General features: G+C 41.3%; 1 protein-coding gene across 9 annotated transcripts in view; it reads right to left on the bottom strand.

The window, feature by feature from the left end:
- Nucleotides 1-19335, bottom strand: part of BCAS3 (BCAS3 microtubule associated cell migration factor) — a 214736-nt gene that overhangs the window by 132918 nt on the left and 62483 nt on the right. For 8 of the 9 annotated variants that reach the window (XR_015057037.1, XM_085876802.1, XM_085876803.1 and 5 more), the window contains 3 exons: nt 12810-12854; nt 12282-12415; nt 11883-12042 (listed from right to left, as the gene is read on the bottom strand). Coding sequence is in view for 8 of the 9 variants with exons in the window: in XM_085876802.1 (XP_085732928.1) it covers nt 11883-12042; nt 12282-12415; nt 12810-12854 (339 nt within the window). In the remaining variant the exon portion in view is untranslated. The remainder of the gene's footprint in view (nt 1-11882; nt 12043-12281; nt 12416-12809; nt 12855-19335) is intronic. The other variant, XM_085876804.1, reaches the window with a different exon arrangement.

The raw sequence follows: 19335 nt of genomic DNA, 5'->3' as shown, positions 1-19335 counted from the left end.
CCTGGACATGCTGCTTCTGCTTTCCCAACAATGGATAGAGGCCTGGCATCCCACCCTGCTCACCAACTCTCTTCCCATGGTATCCAAGGCAATCTCCACTTATGGCTCATCGACTTCCTCCCCTGTTGCAGTCAACGTGTGACCCTTAATGGAATTCTCTCATCCTCTCTTCCTGTCCAGGCTGGAGTTCCTCAAGGCAGTGTTCTTGCTCCTGTGCTTTTTCTGGTTTTCATCAATGATCTCTCCGACTCTGGGAAATCCTCTTAATCTCTTTGCTGATGACTCCAACCCTGCCGTACCATCTGTCATCCCTCAGATCGGCAAGCAGCAGCCTCTTCACTCTCTGCAGATCTGGATAAAATCAGAAGCTGGTCCAACACATGGAACATGTCTTCCAACCCTGACAAATCTCACACTCTCACTATGTCTCTCTGAAAGGACTGTGTGGAAACCCCGCACCACCCCCCCCCCCAAAACTCACATCTTCATATCTACTTACTCAACAGTCCTCTGGAAGAAATCCTTTCATTCAAGCTTTTCAGTCTCACTATCTGCCATGATCTTTCCTGGCAAAGCCACATTTCCAAGCTGGTCTCCAAAGCAGGTCACTGATTGGACAGCCTCTGTCATGCAAAGTCCTTCCTTGGCACACCGGAACTCCTGCACATGCACAAAGCATTCATCTGCAACCTGATGGAGGTCTGTTCTCCCCTCTGATCTGGTGCTCCTGTCTCACCTTTCTTGGCTTCATGCTGTAGAAACCAAGGCATTTAGGATCATTGGTATCCCCCACGGTGAGGTTGAGTCTTTGGGCCTTTCACTCTCTCACTGCAGGCAGGTCAGTGGTCTTTCTGTCTTCTACCGTTTCACCCCCCCCCATCCTGCTCTGTCTGAGATGCCCCTCCCCCCAATATTTCCATAGGGCACTCAAGGTCTGCCATCAACCCCTTCCGGTAAAATTAATAAAATCAAGAATCACCTTCATTCCTCACCTTCACTCTTTCATTCCTGTTTTTTCTCACCTTTGGAACAAACTCTCCCATTCTTCCCTCCATGTCTTCAAAACAGCTGTTCACCACCATCTCTTATCCTCCCCCCATCCAAAACCACAATCTTTTCTACCCCCGTTAATCCACCCCAAACACACTTCCTTCAAATTCCCTGCTTACCTTCTTGAAAGTCCCTGTTGTGTCCATCTTGTTCACCCTGTGTACCCCACACCATCCCTCTCCCTTTCACAGATCAAATGTCTCTGCTCCTGACTGTTTTGTGCTTCCCTTTCCTGCCCCTCTTGTCTCCTGCACCCTTTGTTATACATTCTGTGTTAGCTCTTATACAAGCGTTGACAATGTATACAAAAAAACAAATGTGTATGCAGAACCGCCGGTCCAGGTCACGACGGGCTTCTCATACCCGCTTCCCAACCTTCGACCCTGAAGCTCCGTTTGAACTGATGTTGACCATGTAATTTTTGTCTGTTTGACAGAGTCGCTGGGACAAAGCCTCTGGGTTGGAGGTGATGTAATGCTTTTATGTGGGATTATGTCCAATGGAGATCGGGGGGTGCTCGTCACACTCCACATGTTTTGATTTACCCGCCGATCACATCACGTGAATTCTGGTTGAATGGTTTGCATCAGCAGGAACAATCGTCTGGGTGGCATACGGACGGTTGTTCTTTGCAGATTATGCAGTTTTACCGTGTGAGACATAATCCGCGGCGTTGCTCACCATAACGGTCAGGAGGTGCGTCTGGTGTGTATATGTATATATATATATATATATATATATATATATATATATATATATATATATATATATATATATATATATATATATATATATATATATATATATATATATATATATATATGTATGTATGTATGTATGTATGTATGTATGTATGTATGTATGTATGTATGTATGTATGTATGTATGTATGTATATGTATATATATATATATATATATATATATATATATATATATATATATATATATATATATATATATATATATATATATATATATATATAAAACAAAAATTCACTCATCTCTCACCTGTGAAAGGAGGGACTAACCAATTAGCTCTCAACTAATAATCAATTCACCCAGCTGGCTAGGATTATATAAATAAATAGACTCCTCCCATTCTCTTCCAGCTCAAGAAGCTGCATAAAGCAACCAAGAAAGGCTACGCAAGGTAAGCCTTTTGCCGTTTCAAACCTTTCCCAGAGTCCACGGTTGTAAGTTCCTCCACGGACATTCACAAATACTTCACACAATCCAATCCCAATGTTACACAACCCCTCAGCTGCCAGACCGGTTTCATTGCTTATGGGGGTGTGTAGCAATGTGATTCCCATGTGTGTAATATCCATCCTATAATATATATAATATATAATATATATCCTATAATATATATATATATATATATATATATATTTTTTTTTTTAATGTGTGTGTATTGAAACTGAAAGAACTTGATATTTTTAAGATGCCATAATGTCATGTTAATAATTAGCGGCTTTTTTATTGATAAGTTTTTCTCTGATTTGTGTTTTGATGACCTGTTGTTATGTTATTTTCTGCACAATATTAAGCCAGTTTTATGTCATTCTGATGTGAAAGAAAAAAGTTACTACATAATAAAAATATCTCGTCCTTTCTGTTTCACACTCAATGTAGATGTATCAGCACAAGCACTTAGATTATAAAGGCCAAATCATTTGGAATATAATGAAAATCATAAAGACTAAACAAGCTCTAACATAAGCTATGCTCAAGCCGAAATCATCTGGAATGGAAATCAGTAATAAAGGCTAAACAAGGTACAAGAAACAAATATAATGTTGGTGAAATAAATAAGTTGTCCAACTTCAAAGACATGTTGCATGGTTTTGATCAAATAGGTATGTAAAAGGTATTTGAAATGCAAGCCAAGGAAGAGGGGAGTGGATGTAGAAAACCCCCAAAGGATGCAAAGAGGAAGACTTACACAGACGTTGGAACAAATTAAGAGATTTCTACCCCTCCCAGCATACTGTTGAGATGACAAAAGAAAAGGGTGAGGCTTAGCAGGCCAGAGGCAGTGGAGGAAGTTTCCGAAATCGGCGGGAAGGTGTTCAGAATGCAATGGTGTGACAGGCCACCACTCAATGCCCGCCAATCTCGTACCCTGCGGCACAGCGATGCGAGCAGGAAATGCACCATGCGCCCTCATGCGTGGGACAGTAATTGCAGGAAAGAGCGGTGTGCCGATTCATCGCCATTGCCGGCCCCAAAACCGCTAAGAGCATTATAGAGCATTTTCTGTGGACCGAAGCCGGCCACGCGTGGGCATTTACCAGCTGCACAATGCTACCCGGTCCGTTGCCCTTCGAGAAACAGCCATGCCTGAACCTCTTGACTGTCCACATTGTTTATACACCTGCTTTTCGCTCATTTTTTAACCGTCTTCTGAGCACATGCTTTTTGTCGAACAAAGATGATGTGTTCATATATTATTTGGGTGGATGTTAAATAAAATAAGAAATGGTTTCAGGCACTGTGACAAAACCAACTCGAGTCATTCAGTGACAATGGACCATCTTCAGCCACCCACCACTGGATTGTCAATAGAATGTGTGTGATGCTCTCGTTCAGCAAAGGTATGGTCGTGTTAAAGTATCAGACGACAAACTGCTGTTCTGATACTGTGGGGGGGGGGCACGGTTTTGCTCCGTCAAACACGAGCAGTCACTCAGAAACAGCCACATTATGTTATCAATACTCCATGACACCACGATGGTCTCCGTTATTTGTAAATGTTGAATTTTGGGGAGCTTGTGAAGAAGTGTACATCATTGGGGTTATTTGTCTGACATTCTGATCGCTTTAAACACGTCCTAATTGGAAGGCGATTTCTTAAAAACTATATCAGCTGCACGAACATGCGGGAGAGAATTCAAGAAAATGGAAAATGAATTAATCTTCAACACATTGACTGCCGACTCTTATCGTGTATACCACCCCCATTTGTCAAGCCAAGTATGCATGTGCATATACTTTCTTTTCAACTTTCATCATACCATGAGCAAATTCAAGTTCATTTCTCATCTATTGCTGGGGCAAACCCCACGTTATGAGAAAATTCGTAGCTGGCAGTGAGACAAGATTTTCAACTCTGTATGCCAGGTACGAGTTCTCGTTTAGGACAATTTATTCAGCACCGAATCAACGTTGGTGTTAAATCATTGCTAACGACAGACCGTGTGCTGAGTACCACATGTTTTTTTTCTTTTTTGCTACTTGTCATTACCCTTTAAAATGGCATGTATGAATGCAGATGAGGTGGCAAAACTTCTCATGGAGACTAATAATGATGATCATAATCATTACATCGATTTATGTTCACCGACCTGCCAGCATATAGTTTGCTGTATTATCTGGCCCCTGTTAGGCGGTAATCTTTTCTACGAGAATACTCAGTGGCAGAATCTGGTACACCAAGCACTACGAGTATACTGATAGTCATCAGTCAACATGTTAAATATGTATGTGTATATGTTGTTGTTCGTCTTTCGGCTGCTCCTGTTAGGGGTCGCCACAGCGGATCATCCGTTATGATCCGCATACTGATTTGGCACAGGTTTTACGCCGGATGCCCTTCCTGACGCAACCCTGGTCGCCTCTTACGGCACAGGGAAAAGGATTGGGTTTGATTCCGGGCTGCCCAACACCCTCTCATAGCGATGTATGTGTATATATATATATATATATATATATATATATATATATATATATATATATATATATATATATATATATATATATATATATATATATATATGTTGCATACACAAATAGTGAAAATGTTGATTCCCAGACATATAACCTCCGCATGTTTGATTACTTAATGCGAAGAGAATGTGGAAGTTGGTTCTAATTGTATCAGGTTGCATCTGACATTAATAGTGTTGAAAACTAGTGGATAATGGAGGCACCGAGACATCAATGGGTGAGACCCCAACCACTGGCATCAATTTGCATATGACCCGAACCATCTATGAACATGTTTGCAATGTCTCTGTCCATCCTTCCGTTTAACTCATTCATGTGCTACAGCATTCCGTGAGCACCAAGGTTCATACAAGTCGAGAACAGAGAAAACTGTGCAGTTGCGGCAGCAGAGTGCATCCTTTTGATCAAAATTGCATTTCTACATCCGCTTGACCTTTGCACACCAGCATTAAAGCGTACAATGCGTGATAGGTTCGGGAGACAGACATCGAGCACAAGAATGCAAAGGAGATAAGTTCAGCCTCCATCCACGATGCACCGATGAAACTCATTTGCATGACTATTACAGACCATGGGAAGACGGGTTAATATTGTGCCCCAAATCAGAACAAAATCGAGGCAGCATGTGCATCTGACACTGCTTTTGATTCCTTTCATCAAAATTATACATTTGATTTGAGATTTAATTTCACTTGGCATGTGCTCAGTTCCACAGATGTCAACTGTTAGCAAATCAAAATGAACGTTAAAAGGGCTAAAGCTGAAGCAAGCGTGATACTTCACTTACAAGTGACTAAACGCTTCTCGGAGCAGAGCGACGTGCCCCTTTACACTCACAGCTGTACATTTAAACTCTCTCTCCAGTCTACACCGACGTGTCCCAAACTGGGTAAATGTGTCACCAGAAGTATTGAGCACTGCGTCGTTAAGAGGTACGCACACACGTGTCCCTTTGCACTTTGACTGGGCTCATCAAAGTCCTCACAGATTCAAAATGTACCTACTACTCACCGGCCCCATCTTCACTGGTGCAGGGTAATCATGTTGACTTTGCTTCTCCTAACTGAAAGGGAATCACCCAAAACGATGGAAACGGGAGAATGTGGAATCTTCTTTGCCATGACGTCGCTCGCACCCAAGGTGTCGGGTTTTTGAACAATCAAGGAAACATCTTTCCATGTGGAAAATAAACCATTAGACAAGGACTTTTTGCTCACATCGTATTCCAAACTGATACACCTTGATGTCATAGGTACACACTGTGCAAGTACATTTTGTAAATTGCGGTTTTTTTTCTTGGACTGAAGGAATGCCTGAGTGCAGCACAGTGCTCCCTCCATCCATTCTAGCTCGTCACACATGAAGTCAAACCTCCTGAATAATCACAAGGATTTTACACAAGGCAACGAATATACTGAAGATAGAGATGAACAGCAAGCTGCGATCATTGGAGTGTTTTGCGTAAACTTGCACTTCAATGAGGTTTGTAACACCAGGGTAGGAGCAGAAATCACTCTGACCTCCTCTTTTTGACAATGGAGGCAATGACATAGCTTGTCTTCACAATAGTACTGTGATGTACAGTGCCTGAAGAAAGTCTACATACCCTTTCAAAAATCTCACCTTTTGTTGCCCAATAGCCTGGAATTAAATTGCATTGAATCAGACTTTTGGCACCTGTATTTACATGTCGTAACCCACAACTTCCAAGTGAAAAACAAATTGTACAACTTTCAGAAAATTAATTAAAAATACAAAACTAGAAGATGTTCGTTTTCTTCCTGCCGACCAATAAGGCCCCCCCCCCCTATTCCAGGAACACCTTCCCGCCGAACTGTTATGGTTAGGGTTAGGGTTAGCTTAACACTAACCCGAACAACTTCTCGGAATATCTTGGTGCAGTGGAAATTGTCATAGGTGACTACAAACTTTCTCCAAAGGCCATGCTCACTTTACTTCAGTGAGTCGAGATGCTATCATCGATCATAGCTTTCTGTAATAGCATGCTGCCAAGGTGACACAAATTGACATACTTCGCGGCAGTTGAACGATGTTATCAATGGGTTGGACCATACTATCTGCTTGGTCTGGGCTGTACCAAAATCAGTTTTGCTTCGGCTGATGGACAGACCAAGGATGGGCTGATCGTGAGAGGAAAGTTGTAAGGAACAGTTGATGGACTGTAATCATGTCTGCAGAGTAAATTGCACGAACTTTCTGGCAGAATGCCATTGCGGTTAACATGTTTAGTCGAGAAATTGTTACCGAGCAAGGATCTTTCCAAAAAAAGAGATCCTGTATCGGCTATCACAGCAATGATGCCTTCTATCTTGTACAGATGCACCATAAATGGATCCTTAAACTCCTGTGGCACCAAAAATGACGCTCATCCCATATGACGCTCACTGTGCAGTTGCAAAGAACACAAAAAATAATTTAAAATAATAACAATAAAAAAAGATTTGAGTGATGTGGAAAGCAGAGCATGTGGGGAAGATGACAAAAGGCACCAAGAGTTTGGTCAATGGTAAATATGAGGGAGGGGAATATTTGCGAGAGCGATGAGTAGGAGAGAACGTTGAGAATATCTGTGTCTATCCCACCTCTCCCTCCCCTACAGTAAAAAGGAGAATAGCTGTGGAGGCATCATCATATTATAACTAGAGAAGTGTTTGTTTGATTTCCATGCATTCTTGAACCGCTGGATGAAAAGAGGTGAAAAGTAGTGGTTTACTTAGGTGTGCACAGGAGTGGGGGGGGGGGGTGGGGAGGGAGGGGGGAGTGTTATAGGGGGTTAAAAAAAAAATCAGTCCCAGTGCTTCAAGGCAGGGGGAAGTCCTGGCCTTGAGTTGTACTTGGAATTGATTTACCCATGGTTTAAAACATTGAAAAGTGTGATATCTCTGAAATAAATTATATAATTGTTAATTTAAAGCACACGAGAATAAATCTTTTCCTGGAATGTTTGCCAATTGGGTGAGCAATTAAACATTAATGTGGACAATGATGCATGAAATTATCCAATCAAAAACGACTATGTACTCACTTTGCATTTAACCTATCACCTTGTTATAAATACTGTAACTCAATACGATAACAAAAATGATGAAAAACTCTTTACATTCTTAATTTATCCAAAAGGTCATCGTACAAGATAGTTCAAATAATATGCAAGAAACAGCTCATGAATATTCATGACCCTCGAAGTAATGGAGCTCATGATGCATTGCAAGTGTCAAGGAGGAATTAACACCTCTATTGTTCTGAGTGACAGTTTTGCAAACTACCAAGTTGATATAGCTCGTCTTATACTCCGCATCAACTTCTCAATGAATGAAGGAAACAATAATGGGGGAATTTGACATTTTGACTTGTACTCCTTATTGACTTATCAATGAATGAAGGAAACAATAATGGGGAAATTATTCATTTTGACTTGTACTCCTCATCGACTTATCAATGAATGAAGGAAACAATAATGGGGAAATTATTCATTTTGACTTGTACTCCTTATCGACTTATCAATGAATGAAGGAAACAATAATGGGGAAATTATTCATTTTGACTTGTACTCCTCATCGACTTATCAATGAATGAAGGAAACAATAATGGGGGAATTTGACATTTTGACTTGTACTCCTTATCGACTTATCAATGAATGAAGGAAACAATAATGGGGAAATTATTCATTTTGACTTGTACTCCTTATCGACTTATCAATGAATGAAGGAAAGAATAATGGGGAAATTAGTCATTTTGACTTGTACTCCTTAAGGCCCGGTCACACTTTGACGTTTTAGCCAGCGATGGCAACGTATTAAAATGTATCTAAAATGCTGGCTTACGTTGAACTTTTGATGTTTTTTTTTTAAGATTCGGACGTATTCATAGCGACTTGGTCTTATGTATAACGCATTGGTAACGGACACAGAACGTTTCGTTGTGTTATAGATAACTTATACCAACGAATGCTGAACCTGTTGTCAACGATTCGAATCATAACTGCCGTAGAAATGGAAGTGTCAACATCGTAGTCACACCTTGGCGATCTTGCCAGCGTATGCCGACCGAAGAAAAATGTGTCTAAAACGTTGGGGAAATTATGAGTAAGTTTGGTATACGTGAGTACAACGCTAAAGTACGCTATCATACGTCGTAGTAAGTAGAGTATGTCAAGAAATTTTAAACATGTTCAAAATTTTACGACGTAATTGGCGTATGACACACGTTCCGCATGCGATGGGGATAAGTTTTACACACGTTATGTGGACGCTTACACACGTCCACAAACGCTACTTATAAGCTCCTCATAAGTCGAAACACGTCGCGGTAATGTCTTTTTTACGCGAAACTTATTTCTAACTTATGTTTGACGTGCTTTGAACCAATTCTTTACGTAGTCCCAACACACATCGACGTATGTAGACGTATTCCAATGACGTCTTCCGGTCGACAAAAAAAAATAAAAAATTAACGTGTTTCTAGCTTACAACTGCCATATAAACACGTGTTCCCAGCGGTTTTGGGAATTGGTATATAAAAATGCTGCTCATAAAAGGGGAACCCAACAGTGTTTTCGAGTCCTTTTTGAGTCGATGTCCATGTCAGCAGTATCAGTATCAGTATCAGTATTAGTAGTAGTAGTAGTAGTTTGTTCATGTTGGCAGTAGTAGGTGAGTGTGAGGGGGAGGGTGTGGGTTATGATGGATCGTCCTTGCGTTTAACGATTTAAATGATAAACTCAACGATTTAAATGGCTGCATCTCCACTATTGAAAGTAGACGCTTGCGCTCAACAATTGGATTTTTTTTTTACACTCAACGACTTTTAAACGGTACCACTCAGCTATTTTTATTGTTTACAATGAACGATTTAAATTGCTGTCACTCGCCTTTGTTTTTTGACGCTGGGGTTTGGAAATTTGAAGCGTTTCTTCTGAACGTGTTAAAACGCTCAAACTCGACTATTTTAAATAGACGCTGCCATTGGACAATTGGAATCATAGCCAAGCTAGACATCAAAGTGTGAACATCCTCGTCATGCCGAAGAAAAGTTTGAAGAATGCTGCAAATAAGTGTCCTGGCCATGGCCGTGGACGCTGACGAAAGGACGATCCATTATACTGACGTCTTTCAGCCTATGAGTAACTTAAAAGTAACGTCTGTCGATGTGTGGCAACGATCGCGTAACGTGCCAACAACACGTTAATCATAGGTTAGAAATAAGTTTCGGGTACGCTAAACATTACCTCGGCGTGTCTCAACTTATGATTAACTTACAAGTAGCATGTGTTGACGTCTGTCAACGATCGCAGACCGTGCATACAACTTGTGGCCAGCGTAGCGGAACGTGTGAGTCATACGCCGGCATACGTCGTGAAATTTCAAGCATGAAAAAATTTGAGGACAACCAAAAAGTACAACGTTTAAAGCCAACGTACAACGACGTATGGCAGTGTTTTTCAGCGTGCTCTCAATGTTATCAAAACTTACCCATAACGTATTCAACGTGTGCCAGCGTTTTAGAAAAAAAAATTCAAAAATCGGCATACGTTGGCTAAAACGTCAAGGTGTGACTGGGCCTTGATCAACTTGTCAATGAATTAAGGAAAGAATAATGGGGAAATTCGTCATTTTGACTTGTACTCCACATCGACTTATCAATGAATGAAGGAAACAATAATGGGGAAATTTGACATTTTGACTTGTACTCCTCATCAACTTATCAATGAATGAAGGAAAGAAAAATGGGGAAATTATCCATTTTGACTTGTACTCCTTCTCGACTTGTCAATGAATGAAGGAAAGAATAATGGGGAAATTAGACATTTTGACTTGTACTCCTTATCGACTTATCAATGAATGAAGGAAACAATAATGAGGAAATTAGACATTTTGACTTGTACTAGTCATCAACTTATCAATGAATGAAGGAAAGAAAAATGGGGAAATTATACATTTTGACTTGTACTCCTTATCGACTTATCAATGAATGAAGGAAAGAATAATGGGGAAATTATACATTTTGACTTGTACTCCTTATCCACTTATCAATGAATGAAGGAAAGAATAATGGGGAAATTAGACATTTTGACTTGTACTCCTTATCGACTTATCAATGAATGAAGGAAACAATAATGAGGAAATTAGACATTTTGACTTGTACTAGTCATCAACTTATCAATGAATGAAGGAAAGAAAAATGGGGAAATTATCCATTTTGACTTGTACTCCTTCTCGACTTGTCAATGAATGAAGGAAAGAAAAATGGGGAAATTATACATTTTGACTTGTACTCCTTATCCACTTATCAATGAATGAAGGAAAGAATAATGGGGAAATTAGACATTTTGACTTGTACTCCTTATCGACTTATCAATGAATGAAGGAAAGAATAATGGGGAAATTAGACATTTTGACTTGCACTCCTCATCAACTTATCAATGAATGAAGGAAAGAAAAATGGGGAAATTATCCATTTTGACTTGTACTCCTTCTCGACTTGTCAATGAATGAAGGAAAGAATAATGGGGAAATTATACATTTTGACTTGCACTCCACATCGACTTATCAATGAATGAAGGAAAGAATAATGGGGAAATTAGACATTTTGACTTGTACTCCTTATCGACTTATCAATGAATGAAGGAAACAATAATGGAGAAATTAGACATTTTGACTTGTACTCGTCATCAACTTATCAATGAATGAAGGAAAGAAAAATGGAGAAATTATCCATTTTGACTTGTACTCCTTCTCGACTTGTCAATGAATGAAGGAAAGAAAAATGGGGAAATTATACATTTTGACTTGCACTCCTCATCGACTTAATGAATGAAGGAAACAATAATGGGGAAATTAGACATTTTGACTTGCACTCCACATCGACTTATCAATGAATGAAGGAAAGAATAATGGGGAAATTAGACATTTTGACTTGCACTCCTCATCGACTTATCAATGAATGAAGGAAAGAAAAATGGGGAAATTATACATTTTGACTTGCACTCCTTATCAACTTATCAATGAATGAAGGAAAGAATAATGGGGAAATTAGCCAATTTGACATACTCCACATAAATGTTGTGTAATTTTGTTCACACCGTGCAAGTGTCCAGCTGCAGCGAGGAGAAGCAAGGAGATCAAGTGAGGATTCGTCACTGATCTTGGCAGCACCAAACGCCGGCTGGAGATCAAGTTGATACTCGAGTAGCATTCCATAAGAACAGGCCACAAACAGATTGTCAACCACAGAGGCACGATCTGGCAGCAAAGCACACAGTGATGAGCTCAAAAATGACAGGTATGGAAGGGGTGGAATAAAAACGAAAACAGTCAATTCTAATACAAGCGAAGTGAATCAAGTGGTTTTATCCTAGTTCCAAAATCATGAACCCTTCACCAAGTGAGTCACTTCAAAAATGCAATGATCCACAGTCCCAAACTCAAGTCCCACTGAGATGTGAAACAAGGTTGCTGGTGATATTACAAAAACAACGCACCCTTCTCCCTGCTGACAGCGGTCGAGTTGAGGAATTGGGAGCGCGACGGAGCAAAGCGTGCGGCTACACAAAGCTCCATCCCACTGCTTCCTTTGCTGCATGCTTGCTGTGGAGAACCACCACCCTTGTTTTTACTGTAAAACAGGAGAAAGCACGACAGAAATGTAAGGAAGACGAAGAAATAATTTAATATGAGAAAAGCAAGCAAAATTACCAAATAAAGAGAGGGGATGATAAAATAACCTCTTTTCATTTTACTTGCAGCAAATAAGAATGCAAAGAAATCAACACTATGATAATTGAAAAATCGGATAAATATAATAAATTTGATTATTCATCCAGGCTGACAACTATGAAGGATCTCATAAAGTGGAGATTATGAGGACCAACAGGGAAAGATACAGTGGCAGGCATGCATGACTGGCAACCAAAATGTCAGGGTCGTGGGTAAATGAAGGTAGCAAATGCAAGCAGACATGAACAATGAGAAGGACCTCAAATAGTTCGGGTTACAGGCCCAGCACTCACCACGGAGGCTTTAGGGCCAGGCATCCGGACGCCAAGAACCCTGGCCTTCCCAAGGGCCAGGCAATGGAGGGAGAGGAGGGGCAAACAAATACAAAGTGGCTGATAAAGAGTGCCAAAAGACAATGGCAAAAGGACCCTTTAGTCCTACAATAATCAAACATCTGCTGCAAATGTCATTTTACACTCTTTGGCTCAAAGAATAAATAATGAACGCTGTTAAATTTTTCCATCCATTGCACACATAAACCACTTGCGGATGAGTGTTGGATAGGTATAAACATTGATGACTACACATCAAAAACTGGACTTGTGTCTGAACATCATGAGGGAAAGGTTGTGTCTGACATCGACAGATTTATACACATCAAATGTGCAGACAGAGATGTTCAGGAGTACATGAGTCAAGAGTGTTTCGACCAATGAATCAGGGAATCATGCATTATGGGAGTGGGAGTCAGGAGAGGATATGAAAAAAGAAATGTTGTGTAGCCATCACGATCTGGAAGCCTTTTTGTCGCCATTGCATACATGTCAGGAAAAACAGCTTATAACAAGAGTGCAAGTGAGCACAATATACGCCCAAACAAGAAGATATGTACAGAATTGTGCTACTACATGGAAAACAGCATCCTGGTTGCCATGGCAACCACTTTAGATGACGAACGTATGTCGCGACACACCCTCTCCACAGTCTGTACCTATATACCAAATATGAAACGTGAAAGTTGAAAACTTTGGGAGTTAGAGTGCGGACAGGAACGGACGGACGGACGACCGGTATCACATAATACGCCGCAATATGTATATATCGGGCGTATAAAAATGAAAAAAACAGGTGTTTTTCGCTGCAACCGCTGTCCGCTTGTCAGATTGACACAAAATTTTCACCATAGGAGCGACTACTCGTGCAGAATGGTTTAATGATAATTATAACATCATAGGTCACATGGTGTGGCAGGCAGCCATGTTGGGAAAAAAAGGAAAAACTTTGGACCTCTGTATCTCAGAAACCGTACCATGGGGAAAAAATTGAAACTTTGAACATGACAAGAACTCTGCATGGGGAACAAGTATGATTTTTATGTCGTCATAGGTGACTTCATTATGACGTCATAATTGCATATAGTGACCCGAATAACAAAAGTGCCAAAGTCATTCTATTCGTTGATGAAGCTTAGGCACTTTTGTTATGAGGGTAACTATATGTAGAATGCGACATCCGATCAGTATGAAAATTTTTGAGGGTCATCTTGGCTGACAGAAGAAATTGATGATGTCATCGGTCAGGTGGTTCGGCAGCCTGGTTGTTTTGTTTTTTTTAGAAAAAAAATTCAAAAATCTTTGAAACAGCTTAACAGATCGAGGCAAAACTTTACAGGTATGAACGCCAATACATGAGGAACAAAATGTTCACACCGATGATGTTATAGGTCATGTGGTTTGGCAGCTATATTGAATTTACTCTAAAGCCTATTAAAAAATTATTCTCCAGAACGGCTGGACAGGTCGAGGGGAAACTACACACGTTACCCAAGCTTTGGGGATACCAGGGTGTTCCCAAATAATTGATAGGTCAGATGGTCTGGCAGCCATATTGGATTGACCGAAAACGTTTCAAAACTTCTTTATCTTGAACCGCTTCATCGATCAACGTGAAACGTCACAATTATGATCTCGTAGTCATGGGGAATATATTGTAGCGTCAACGGCTCAACTAACATCCAGCTCGTTGCGGCGGAAGGTTAAAATGCCACGATGTACCGAACAGGTTTAACTCCTGTGGAGACGTTCCAAATTAATGGCGGACAACACGCGCATGGGTTGTGAGGAGACACATGACAACCTGAGCTCTTTTAAAATAAATGGGTTTATTCCAAAACCACAAGCAATAAATCAGGGAATGGTGATCACAAGGAGATGATGGTGGTTTGAGATCGGGAAGAAAGGGGGAACATAAAATCGATAATAAATAATTATATACAATGTGAATAAAAATGAATCGAAAGAAATCGAAAGCGCCTCACTCTGAGTTCAGTCGCAGATGGGAAAGGGACAAAACTGGGGGACTCAGCTCTGGTGGTAGTAGCGGAGGGTCGGGGGGCAGGGGGAAGATGGATGCAGAGCAGCCATGAGCAGGTGATGAGGAGGAATGAGGAGATGATGGGCAAGATGAGCAGGCAGCAGACAGACGAAATAGCACAGGGTGAAGGCAGGCAAACCGGACAATCTCCTCCGAGCTCTCCTCCCTTCAGTTAGCTCCCCTCGTCTCCCATTCTCCTCAGACTTTTCCTCCATTTTACCTCAGCCCTCGGCAGCGAACTCCAACAGAGAACTAATGTTCATGGTGTATATCAGAATCAAGTATGCAACGGGGACACCATTTCTCTTCAGCGAGCACAGGATATAGAGACGACGCGAAGCATCATTCGTTGAACTTGCGAGTCCCATTTTAGGTCCAACTGAAGAGCAACTCCAAGGAGACAAAGCGAAGATACTATTTCAAGTGCCGTGTCATTAATACAAATCAAGGGAGGAGAGGGGTCAGTATGCAGAAAGTTAATTTGCAGAACTTTACATTTCTAAGGCTTTGGCTGCATAAAATTGTCGTGACTCCAAGCAGAAAGGACTTCCAAGTGTGTCTGCAGAGCACCTTCTTGTGATCTGGGGACAATCTCGATGAGCGTAAGGTCTTGCACATAATTTCACCTGTTATCACAACAAAGCACCAGTGGCATTGACCATTATCAAAAACATGAGCTAACGTTTAGTCCCCTGAAGGACATGTCATGTCAGGATCTGGGATGATGATATGGCACCACTGTAGTGCAGAGTCTGTGAGTGATCAGAAGATAGGGATGATCGCCGGGTCATTGTCAAGTTGAATCAGCTTATGCACTGCTGTCATATGGTCAATCAAATCAAAGACCTTTCTGAAGTCGATGGGACAGATGTTGACGTAGTGGCCCGGCTTGTCAGGACCTCGGTAAATAACATCTCGAAGATTGACCAATTGGAGGTTGACAGAGCTGCTTTTCATATTGCCAAACCAACGCAGGTCTATCAGATGTTAGATGTTGGCCATTACCCATTCCGCCAAAAAGCCTTAAAAAATAAGCGAGCTACAATAGGCATAATCGAGATCGGGCGAAGTTGACTGAAATCAGTAACAGGCACAGATTTTGGCACGGGGCACACTGATACACTTTTCCAGCAATTTGGAAAATGACAGAAACGAAGACAGTTATTAAAAAGCCTGGCCAGGGGGCCTGAAATATCTCTCGTAAGCAAACTCTTTCAGGAGTCAGACGGGAATGTCATTTGGATGACCGGCCTTGGACGCATTCAACCTGCGAAGGCGATTGTAGACCTCGACGCTCAATAGTAGGGCGAAGACGAGCCAGCAAGTATGCAGGAAGGGTGGACAGGTTGAGAGACGGTAATTAGGTGCAGATTTGAGGAAAATTACAATTCAATTCATGTACAATTTCAATTGGCAATTTTTGCGAGTCCGATAGGAGCGGGGAACGTTTGCTCATGCCATTCAAATATCTTATTTGCAGATGCCACTTACCTGGTTCGGTCTCTTTCAGGTGCTGGATTTTGCGAGCATAATATTATTTTTTCACTTTCTTTATTTCTCTCTCTGCCTCATTTCTCAGTTTTCTGAAGGCACTGACATCATCTCTTTGAAAACTAGCATCATGGCTGGCAATAAGTCGACGAAGGCGATTGCTCATCCCCAGCCTGTCATTCAATCGGCGCTTGATCATTACAGACTCTAAATGGTGCCTGTACTCGTCAGTAATCAGTTGTTGGAACCACTGGGCTTGGGCTTCGGGGTCCATAAAATTATTCAAAACAGACCAGTCCATTTTGGTTATCCTCTGCCCAAAAGAGTGAAAAGCAGACTCACAGTAAGGTCAATGTGAGACTTTAATCAAACTTAAGACTGTTCTGCTTGTGAATGGGTTTGAGCATGACAACGGAATGGTCCCCGTTTGCTGTCGGAGCACATACCATGGGTTCGTGGTACTGATTCGCAATATCCGTGTCCAAAATCTCAGTACCTCTGGTGGGTTTAGTGACAATTTGCAATAAAAGTGTGTGTTGTATGAATGTAGTGTCAAAGTCATTAAAATTTCCAACAATCAAGAATGCGACATTGTCAGATTGTGCACGCAAAATGTCGACCATATCAATGGGATGATCAAATTATATCTGATGTGGGGATCGCAGTAGCAAATACTGTATGTCACACAAACAAAAATGCCCAATAGTCGAAGGCGATTTGAAGATGTCAGCTTAACCCCCATAGTTTTGTGTGGGGGAGGGATGCGATCGTTGAAGACCTCCAACACATTCAAATCGTCAGGTATGTAGTAGAGCCCAACCCCTCCTCCAATGTGATCACTGTGTTCATGATTAAGTAACTGATATCCAGGAAGTTGGTAGGCTGAGGCTGGTCTCCTGGGCAAAAACCAGGTTTCCGTCACAGCGATGACATGAGTGCTTACATGTGACTGTATTGTTACCTCGAGATCGTCAATTTTGTTCTTCAACGATCGTGCATCGAGTAGGACAAGTGATGGAACAAAATGCTGATGATACATGTGTTTTACGTGAATGAGTGTCTGCTTACCATCATGTTCAAGAACAGTTTTAACATGTCCAGGACAAGGTTGGACAACTTTGATCTTTTTACGCATTTGACGACCAGCATCCTCGAGTTTGTCTAATGCCCAGCGGCACAACATTTATAAACACATCATTGTGCATAGCAAATGCATTGTTGTTGACAACTTTGCATAGCAAATATAGATGAATATCAGGTACGGATACCTTGTATTTTGGCAAGCAAATCAAGCCCTGTATCGTGAACATACGAGAACAATCAAATGCTGAATGATAAAATAGCAAGAAGAAGCAAACTAGTAATTAACAAAATTCACTTACACAGAGTTACTAGGTTTCAAATCAATTCACAAAAGCATAAATCAAACATAAAACACAGCTGGTCCCGGAACAAATTCGGGAAAGGGCTGCAGCTGAAAACAGTGCCCCCTCAAGTGTGAGTGAGAGCATGAGAATGAGAAAGATTAAAGCTCACATAAGAGCTCAACGACAAACGGGTGCGGATGAGAGAGCGATGGAGTTGAGGGTCCTCTATCTGCCCTCCTCTCCGGTAGACGGTAGGACGGTAGGACCGGCACACGGTAGGAAGAGCACAATCACGAACCCCACCCCCCCCCCCCCGCTATCTATCCGTAGTCCGTCAGGAGGACCAGAGAGCTTGGATGGTTCAATACGTCATGAAACAGGGGGTTTTCAGAATACTGCACCAGGAATCTTAATGTGCGCTCGTTTGGTTTTCTTGTTCTACCTTGAGCTCTCTAATTTGGCGCATCACGAACCAGAGGTTTTTTTAGAGTTTTCATCAGATTGACTTGAAAGTTCAACGAGATTTGCATATTGGGTCACTGAATTGGGAAAACAACTATTTTGAGGTCAAAAGTCAACTCAAGGTCAAATTTCTAAAATCATCAATTTTCATCCGATTAACTTGAAAATTGAAAAGGATTTGCATATCAGGTCACTGAATTCAACCACTATAATGTTGAGGTCAGCATAGGCCAAAAGGTCAAAAACTTCGTTGCCATTTCTAAAATCCTCAATTTTCATCCAATTCAGTTTGAATTGTCAGGTCAAGCCAGATTAGATGTGTGACTTGCTACAGGCACCATGTAAACCTGTACTAACTTGTTTCATGGTCGGGTTGTCGGTGACGAAACCGTTTCCTCCACCAGCTTTCCTGGTGAGGAGGGTGTATGGATATGAACACCCAGCAGGATGAAGAACAAAACCTGTCAAAGGGCGGAGGAGCTCCTTGGGAGCCAACAGCCATCCATATATAGTGCCCAACCGTGTCTGCGGACATCCTGAAGTTGGGTTACTTTTTTAGGAGGTTGGTGGCAGGATTTGCAGTCTGGCTACCGTAAAACCCTTCACTCCGCAAAACCCACAAATGCAAAGAAAACTGAAAACCCACTCCATGGGATTATCTCCTGTGCTGCTGCCCTTCACCGGGGCAGCTCACCGGATGACGGGATTGGGGCAAAGCCTTCCTTGATGATAGGAGGAAAAGCATGGGGTAAACTTCCTGTGCTTCTGTGTTTACCCCATGCTTTAAAAGTATTTGAGGAAAAAGTATTGTTATATTATGCTTCAAAAGAAGAAGTATTTCGTTCAAACCAATATGGCTACCAGACAATGCGACCTATTAGTTATTCGTGAACACCCTGGTATGCCCAAGGCTTGGGGAACATGAAAGTGAAGTTTCTCCTCGATCTGTCAAGCCATTCAGGAGATTTTAAAATGTTTATATTTAAAGATTTTAAAATGTTTTAGCCGCCAAACCGTGTGACCCATGACGTCATGGGGGAGAACTTTTTGTTCCCCATGGATAGGCGATCACACCTGTAAAGGTTCGCCTCTATCTGTTCAACTGTTACAGAGAAGAAGATTTTTG

Source organism: Eptatretus burgeri, chromosome 4 (assembly GCF_056783735.1).
Source record: "Eptatretus burgeri isolate ZD-2024b chromosome 4, Ebu_testis_v1, whole genome shotgun sequence".
In the NCBI taxonomy this organism is placed as follows: domain Eukaryota; kingdom Metazoa; phylum Chordata; class Myxini; order Myxiniformes; family Myxinidae; genus Eptatretus; species Eptatretus burgeri.
The sequence above is the reverse complement of the archived record's forward strand: the minus strand, read 5'-3'. Positions and strand labels throughout refer to the sequence as shown.